General features: G+C 44.8%; 1 protein-coding gene across 1 annotated transcript; it reads left to right on the top strand.

Moving 5' to 3' along the window:
* Positions 1–3,900: 3,900 nt before the first annotated feature.
* Positions 3,901–7,757, top strand: LOC130137170 (ribosomal protein S4, mitochondrial). Its single transcript, XM_056307933.1, has one exon. It carries the CDS (start codon positions 5,446–5,448, stop codon positions 6,517–6,519), a length of 1,074 nt encoding a protein of 357 aa, XP_056163908.1. The 5' UTR covers positions 3,901–5,445; the 3' UTR covers positions 6,520–7,757.
* The last annotated feature ends 1,383 nt before the right edge of the window (positions 7,758–9,140 follow it).

The following is a 9,140-nucleotide window of genomic DNA, read 5'->3' as shown; positions in this document are numbered from 1 at the left end:
TTCCGGCGAGGTATTGAAAACCTTTCTATTTGAGGGACCGAGCCAATGAGAAGGCTTCCTTCTAGCCTTCTTTCTCTCATCTTTCCCCCCGTCTTTTTGGTGGATCTTGCTAGTGAGACATATTGAATCGTATATGGACTAGTTGCACCCATCACCTGCCCGAATGCCTGTATCAACCGTTGTTTCGGTGTTTAGGAATGAATCGTACATCCTTTGATGAAGATTACACCTTTCGAGGAGAAGTAGGCAGAGCGAAGTCCATTCTTATGGGCCGGGCACAACAGCGAGCAAAACGGGATGCTTCACAGCAGGCAGCACAGAAAGAGGAGTAGATCCAATGGGAGCCTGCCAACGAAATAGGGCCGGGATCCGAGCATCTTCTTGAACCACCAATCATATTAGGATGGAATACGAGTCGTAGACCTTCAGGCACCACGAGAGCAGCCCTAGTAGGAGTTTAAAGTCTGAGGTCAACAGCTGGTGTAAATCGGCCTCTCACCTCTCCTTTTTAGGAGGTAAGCGAACAAAGACAAAAACATCATCACAATAAGAAGTTCAGTTTTCAAGAGCCGGAAACGGAAAATCCGGATCAACGCTTATATGATTTCCAGCTCAAATTCTCTCTACAGTCGATGTCTGAAAATCGCCTTTCAGTTGGAGTTGAAGTGAAATCTGAACCGGATTCCTCGTCTAGTTATTAGTTGTATGATGCTCAAACTAAAACAGAGAAAAGCCTTCAATCAAAGAGCGTCGCCCGCGTGCTGACTTCCTATTGATTCCAGGAGTTGATTCAAAGAAGAAAATAGATTCAATAGATTAGATTAGAATAGAGAGGCTAGTGCCACTTCCATCGAAAAGTCGGATGTTTTCATCTAGTTGATTCTTCTTCTCTACCTGAGCACATTCACCCTAACTACAATCGACATTGATTCCGTCATATTATTGTGGCTTATTCGCCGGGTGGTATTATACCTATGCCAACCCAGTTTTGGCCCAGAGAGATTCCTGGTATCTCTCTATCCAATGGGAATGGTTAGGCAAATGTCAAAGGATTCGTTTCGTTCTTACTGGGACTTTATGCAGCGCATGGCTGAAGATCTCAGTCAACAGTATGATGACGACACGGTCATCTATCTTGAGTAGTCTTTATTCATTCATTTGATGACTGCTTCAATAGAATACATACAATGGTTTATGCTAGCTAGCGTCGATTTATCTATCACCGCGTAGGATCTGCTTGATCCACTGGCTTTCGTCTTTCGTCCTGATCGGAAAGACCAACTTCAAAATTCAATATGGTCGAATGTTCCGAGCTTATGACTGAATACGTCAGCAGAACGCTCCGCTTCCGTTAATGGAGTCCGGTCTTTCCTTTCATATTGATGCGGTGGAATGTCGCCTTTGGCGAAACCCTTGTCTATGCTATGGTTTGGCAAGGTATTTGTGGCCTAGCCCTACCCTACTCTATAAGGCACACGTTTTTCATAGGCGAGGCCGGCTATAGAAGGAAAGCTTCAATCCTTCCTCTTCACAACGGAGGAAATTGAATACTTGTTGCGCACCTGAGCGCCTTTGCTCGATCCGTATAATACGGCGTAACTATCAAAGAAGCCGGGGCCTGGGTCAGGCGCACTTGGCATGTTTAAACCAGCAGATCGGGCGCGTATGTCTTGATTTGAAAACGATTGGTAAGCTGGGCAGTTTTGAGCTGAGCTTCTATGGTTGTAATAACCTGCCGGTACGGATTCAAGAGAAAGGAAACTGCTATCATATAGATACTCTATATCTATATAACGACGATTATAAAAAGGTGCCTCCAGAGGCCGGGGGGGTTCCGCCGTATTAATATAGGAGTGGCCTCCTCCCGTATGAAGTAGTTCTGAGGAGCCGGATGATTCGGAGGAGTCAGCTTATTGACTATTGCTGGTTCAGGGATTGGTCGTGCGAAGGTGCTCAAGACGGAAGATCAATTCATGGCGAGACAAAGACCCTTTCTGTCAAGGTTGAGAGTGGAAGGCCTTCTGTCCGCCGCTAAGGAGGATGAGTGAGGATGCATGCGTAGCTCCCGCAGATATAGGCGAGGCCTTTCGCCTTTAGCTAATCTCGAATGTTGTTACCCAATTCACTATTCCCACGGTTGGGGCTTTACATCAAGTGGAAAACCGGGCGCTACTGATGCTGCTCGTTCCACCGTGCTCTTTTTTGAAAAAACTGTGAAGCACAACCCCATCTTTGTCTTTTGCTATAACAAGTGCTGCTTCTAGTTCGACTGGAGAAAATGTAACCGGTGCTGCTAGTGGTGGGGGAGCTGACTAAGCGATGAGTTCTGACTCTGCCGCAGAAGCTGGTGGTGGAACGACTACCCGCTGCTGCGGCGCGGCTGTTGGATCGACTGGGCTGAACCAACCGAAGAAAGCGGGTCAACTGAGGGGCTGGAACACCGAAGCTTGAATACCGAATGTGTGCGCCCGGCCACTTCGACTGAACGAGCCGGTCCCCTGACAACCCTAAAGAAAGCCGCCCTGTGCTTTTTATATGATAGACATGGGGGAGAAGTTCGGCATCTATCTATTCGCTAAAGCCTTTATTTCAGAATAGCGGGATTTGGATCACGACCCCTTTTTTTCTAGGATCACTGAAGTGAGTCTTTTTCCTTGAATCCAGCCAGGCATGCTGCTTTCAGTGGTTAGCTCTAGACCAGCCACCTGTCTTTCTTTCCCGAGTCACACTCTTGTATAAGACGACGACGCCCAGTCTTTTCCCAGGCCGAACCCTTTTCTTTTCCTAATCTTTTCCTAAAAGTTTAAATGGAACTCTTTCAGATGGGCTCTTTCTAACATAATCTTGGTTCCTCGAGGAAAGCAAGGTTCACAGATTGGAGGAAAGTAAAGAACTGGGAAAAACAGACAGGCATAAAGGGAAGTGTGACCAACCTGTGTTGAAACGAGAGGACTGACTCTAGCAGGTGAAAGCTCAGTTTGAAATCCAGCGTGTCTCACATCCTGGTCATGCATTGAGGATCCTAACCAATCTTAGATCCCACCTGGTCGCTGTTCTTCTGGTAATTTTCACCAGAACTTCCACTTTTACCTTCCCCTCTCGAACCTGGTCCGGATTAGCCACCTCATATGCGCGCGAGTCTCTCGCTTGGATTCTTCTCACGAATTGGATTTGAACCAATATCTCCCCTATCGGGGGACTTCCCTTTTAGTCGATCGCGATCCCACCCACCCTCTTTACCAAATCATCGAACAACCTTCTAAGTACAAAAAGCCTTCTCCTTTTTTACTCTACCTGGGGGGTCCCTTATCCCCGTTGAATATGTCTTACTTCCGCTGAAGCTCTTTCTATTCATCGTCTGTATCTTTTTAATCGTTAGGTCTACTCCGTCCGGTTCCATCTTGAATGGTATGTTGATAATTCTGTACTTCATTCAAGGTGGATTTAGTTACCGGGCAAGGCTCCTTAGTCTTCACTTCCCTTTCCAGTTGTTTTACTAATTTGAACTCTTTCCCCTTTGTGTTTATGTTTAAGTTTTTTTACTTCTTTCCGAACTTGTGATATTTCTTGGCCATCTCCGAGAGCGGCCTTTCTCTCTTTTAAATTCTCTCGAATAAGTTCATCTTTTTTTACATCCAACGCGGAAGTTGCAGAGGATGACTCAGCCAAAGGTTCGCGCGGTTCGGAATGAGCTTTTGCGCCCGAAGACCGCCCAGCTTGTTCCATATGATTTATAGTGGTTTCGACCTCGTCCTAACGGACGATCCTCACACCAAAAACAATCACAAAGGCCAGAGTCGAAGAGCACCCAACCTTTAATAAAAAAGAATGTACATTGCGACTAGCAAAAGAGATCCCAGCCTTTGAAAGTAGGGGCTGAAAGAAATCCAGTGAGCCGAGAAAAAGACAAAGAAGATAAAAAAACAAAACTATAGTGGCTAGGAAAGCCCCGGAGATTCTATGGGAAATTGGAAACGTCGAAGTGAGCTGTGGCTTATAAATAGGAAGATGAGGAGATAACGGGCGAAGGATATTCATGGTGCGATTGGATCTTCTTTGATTCATTACGACCAGCGCGGTTGTTCGTATTTCATTTTCATTTGCCAAACCAAACCCTATGTTTGCACTAAGTTACTTACGGAATCTCAAATCGTTTCCGAGAAAACTTCGTTCGAATTGCATGTGTTAAGCAAAGTGCAAAAACCAACTTCTTAGCGCTTAGCTACTGCCTATAAGCTTACACCTGCTCTTACAAGAAAAAAAAAATTTTCAATGTCCGACTGCCCGAATCAAAACCTTTCTTTTCTTATGATTAGAGGGAAGGATCACTCCTAAATGCAGCCTTTATCAACTATAAGATACCACCCGACGCACTTGGGTACTTCCATCCGACAATCAAGGCTAGTGTAGCGAAGGGAGCCAAAAAACGTGAGCGCCCCTACGCGAGCCTTATTGAAAAGGCCCCTGACTATAGATAGGGCGTTAGCGCTTTACTAATAACATAGAAAGGGTTCCAACCAAAACCTACTCCTAACAAGTTGCTGAGTTCGGCTTTCGGGACTACTTAGGGCTTATGGTTTATATAAAAAAGAGCCCTCGGCCTTCTTTCTTGTTTAAGGGCTGCTCGCCTTTTTGAATAGAAGGAAGTGGGATAGCGGAGGTGATTTCGGTAAACCGATGCATGAGCTGAGGCTCCCATGTCCCGCCGACCCTCCGAAAAAGTAAGGTCGTAAAACGGCTCATAGGGAGTCAGAAGCAAGCAGAGTCAAAGGCGGGTCAAACTCACATAAGCATAGGGGGAGACACATTCATGAAAAGCGAGAAGCCGTGCCGTGGGGGACTGACCAACTATGAATAGATCTTACTTAGGGCTAAGAGTAGGAACATCTATTAGTCCGTATCGTGGGTCTACTTGTTACAAAAGGCAAACATCCCCATTCCAAAACATTCACATTGGTCCTCAGGCAGGCATCGAAAAGGGGACGAAAAGAGTCTATTTACCTTTACAATATTCCGGAATGTATCATGGCCCTATCCATTCATCTTTTTCTTCAAAAAAAAAGAGTTCCGCATCTTTCCGGGGCCCGGGGAACAAATAGGCGCGGGGAAGAGGGAGAGGGGGGCTACGAGCCCTCTCCCGTTGCTGTTCCCGGACCACCCATCCCTTCCTTCCCCTTCGCCCGGCCCGGTGAGGTCCGATCAGATCAGATCTATCGAACGAAGTGAAGTGATAGGAAGAGAAGACTTCTGGCGGGAGATCTCTATTCATTACACCTCCTTGACTAGTAAGGGGAAAAGGGAAGTGCGCTCTTGCGCACCAGCTGAAGGAAGGAGCTTTGGAAGCTTACCAACAACCTATCAACTCCTAACAAGTTGCTGGATCGAAGTAGGACATTCTCCATCCGCCCGCCAGCAGCAGAGGGGGTTCGATTCCCGTTATACGCGATGTGGCGAAAAAGACTGATTCAACAATACATCATGCCTGCATTAAGATTTAAAACTTGTCGTCTACTTTCAGGAAATGTTCGGAAGAGAGAACTTACAATAATACAACGCCGCATTCTCCGAAGATTGAGGAAGAAGAACAGATCTATTAAGAGAAAGATTTATTCGAGAGAAAATCTTAACAGTTACATCCAATTACAAACTACACGAAAGTTGTCCCTTTTTTATGGGGATTTACCCATCACAGAGATGCACAGAGGAACAGAACAAACTTCATATATCCCTTTTCCACTCAATCCAGAAACAAGATCGGACGTTATTCCGGTTCGTCTCCATTTTCGTGAAACTATTCCTCAAGCAAGGCAGCCGATAAGTCATCGAAGGGTTTGTGTGAATAATGGAATGGTAAGCATTACTCATTTGAAAGTGTCCCACGGTGATCTAATATCTTTTCAAGAAAATTACGCGAGAATCCGCGGTGAAGAAATAAGGAGATCTTTCTATATCGAAATATCAGTTGATAAAATCATAGGCAAATTCCTGCCGGTAAGAATGTGGAGAAGAACGAAAACAGAATGGTTCCACCTACTCAAAACTAAGAGGGGATGCCACCTACTACTAAAATCCCGGTTTTTGAAACAGTTGCGTTCTTCTATGCAAGAAGAAGACTTAGAAAGAACAAAGAAGTTTGGATCCGAAAAAGTATGCTTAGGCAGTTCCTTCGCTGAGCACAACAGAATGAAGAGGAATTTGTATCATTTCAAATCCCTATTCTTATCGAAGAGAAGGAAGGATAAAAACCGATATCTTCCTACTCGAAGAAGAAGTACTTTAGTTTACAACTCTTCTTTATATAGTAATTCGACCTATTGCTCCGCAGCCCCCCATCAGTTTACTATGAAGAGAAGAATCAAAAGGATCGAACTACCTACTCATTATTCGGAGGTGAATCATAGAACACCAAAAGCTGTGGTATCTTATGGACCTAACATAGGTCACATCCCTCACGACATAAGATTGAAAGATCCAAACCTTCCTCTTCGGAGCGGAAACGGACGTGGCCAAAACATATAAAGATCGGCGTAGTCGCTCATAGGGACAAATCTATCCGGATAGAGGATGTCTAGATCGATTTATAGATAGATTTCTATCCATATAGATAGGTATCTCCGTGGATAGAGAAAAAAATAGGGATCCATCTAGATCTTGATTCACTATTTCATTCCATTTTTTTTTTTTACGACAAGTTTGAAATCTGCAAGGAAACATCGTTTTTCAATTATTACTTTCTGGGTCGGAGCGTAGACGAGCGAGCAGAGCCCAGGAAACAGGGAAGCCCGTGATAGAGCAGTCGACTAGAAGTAGAAGACTGCTGGCCTGAGAGAAGGCGGCCTCTCTCGGCAAAGATGGCCCAATTTCTATTCTTTCTTTTTTATTTCGGGTTTATTTCTTTTTTCAGGGGCCCAGAACGCTAAAAGGTGGGGGAGAAGCAAGCCGAACCTCTGATCGACCGAGACACATAAAAAATTCTCGGCGTCGAGAGAAGAGATTTGAGATTCCGTAAGTAACTCAGTGAGTGCTTTCTAAGCTAAGAAGGGCTTGGAAGAAGAAAATGAAATTGGAACAACCGCGCTGGTCGTAATAGATCGACTTTCATGCTAGTTCTTGCTCAAGCATGAAAGTTCCATTTCAGGAAAGGACGACGTACCATGATACTTTCTGTTTTGTCGAGCCCTGCTTTGGTCTCTGGTTTGATGGTTGCACGTGCTAAAAATCCGGTACATTCCGTTTTGTTTCCCATCCCAGTCTTTCGCAACACTTCAGGGTTACTTCTTTTGTTAGGTCTCGACTTCTCCGCTATGATCTTCCCAGTAGTTCATATAGGAGCTATAGCCGTTTCATTCCTATTCGTTGTTATGATGTTCCATATTCAAATAGCGGAGATTCACGAAGAAGTATTGCGCTATTTACCAGTGAGTGGTCTTATTGGACTGATCTTTTGGTGGGAAATGTTCTTCATTTTAGATAATGAAAGCATTCCATTACTACCAACCCAAAGAAATACGACCTCTCTGAGATATACGGTTTATGCCGGAAAGGTACGAAGTTGGACTAATTTGGAAACATTGGGCAATTTACTTTATACCTACTATTCCGTCTGGTTTTTGGTTCCGAGTCTTATTTTATTAGTAGCCATGATTGGGGCTATAGTACTGACTATGCATAGGACTACTAAGGTGAAAAGACAGGATGTATTCCGACGAAATGCTATTGATTTTAGGAGGACTATAATGAGGAGGACGACAGACCCACTCACGATCTACTAAGAAGGAAAGTAGCTTGATATTGGTTCGAATCCAATTCGTGAGAAGGCCTTCTTTGTCATCTAGATGTCTTGACGCCTCCATTTTCTCGGCTAGTAGATAGAATCCCTTAGGCCACTCCATTCCCAGCTGATAGAAGAACAGCCATCCATCTTGTTTTTTATCAAAAACTTATGGAGCAAGGAAGAAGACGAACGAGAGACAGAGCAAGAGCACTTTTCACAAGGCAAGAAAGCAAGCCAGCTGTAGGTCAGAGGAGAGTGGATCTCCGGGTTAAAGGTAGCCCAAGTCAGTCAGTCCATCAGTCAGTCAGTGGCTGGGGCTTGGCTTCGTGCAGGCCTATGTCTTCTGCTTCTTATAGACTCGAATGAACTGGCTATTGAACTAGTCTTCCTCTTTTTTATTTCTTGTTTTGTAAGGCGATACGTCAACTTTATCGCTCGTCTGATCCTCTCTTTGTCGGCCAATACCTCAAGACCGTCGCTATGCATTTGATGGTCTTTTGGGGTGGCGATCCCTCATTGGCCAATAGTGCACGTGGGGAGTTGCAGGGAGGCTGACTCTGGAAGGCGCCGGAGTGCCACACGTTGGGAGATATCGGAGGAGCGAAAGCCGGAAAGATAGATCGAGTTTAGCCTCTTGATTGACTTTAGTTGAACTGAAACCTCTCAAAAAGACACTTGCAGCTTAAAGGGTCGGCATTTATATAGAGATAGAGATCAAGATTCAGGCGGCAGAAGCGTTCCACTCAAAGAGAGGAGTTGATAGGGCGTCGTACAAGTAAGTGAATGGAAATGCTATCTTCCTAGCAAAGGAAGGCCGTGCAACGGGGAGGGCTCGTCGTCGAATACAAGAGCTAAGACAAGAAGTACGGATGGATGGTTCATTTCATGTCTAGTCAGGTCTCGCTCGAGAGTGAGTTGAAGATAGATCTGCAATGTCAAGAGCCGGAGACGACATGCAAGTGAGTAAGTAAGTAGGGCAGTCGTACGAGCTGTAGTCCTTTTAAGTACAAGAGGCTAAAGCCGCTGGCAATGCAGTGTAAGACATTGGTGGTCGAGCAAGTGGCTGATGATGCCAAAGCTTACTTCCCTTTCTGAATAATCGTTAAGATAGAACTCGGGAGTAAGCTTTCCTATTCCTTTTTCGGATAGGATAGATAGAGTCGTTCTTTCACTTTTTATTTATTAGAAGATACTCTTTTCTTAGTGAAGGATACTACACTCGTTCGACTTCACTTCCTCTAGCTCTAGAACAAAAGTCTCGTCTCTAACTATAACAAAACTTTCTACATTGGAGAAGCATTTTTTAGGCTCTATTGTTGGGGTCAACCCTATCCCAATAGTGGGAAGTTCGAACTCTTCCCAGGAA

This window comes from Syzygium oleosum, unplaced genomic scaffold (genome assembly GCF_021117445.2).
Source record: "Syzygium oleosum isolate NSW1041296 unplaced genomic scaffold, Sole_v2.1 Sole_v2.63, whole genome shotgun sequence".
Lineage (NCBI taxonomy): Eukaryota > Viridiplantae > Streptophyta > Magnoliopsida > Myrtales > Myrtaceae > Syzygium > Syzygium oleosum.
The sequence above is the reverse complement of the archived record's forward strand: the minus strand, read 5'-3'. Positions and strand labels throughout refer to the sequence as shown.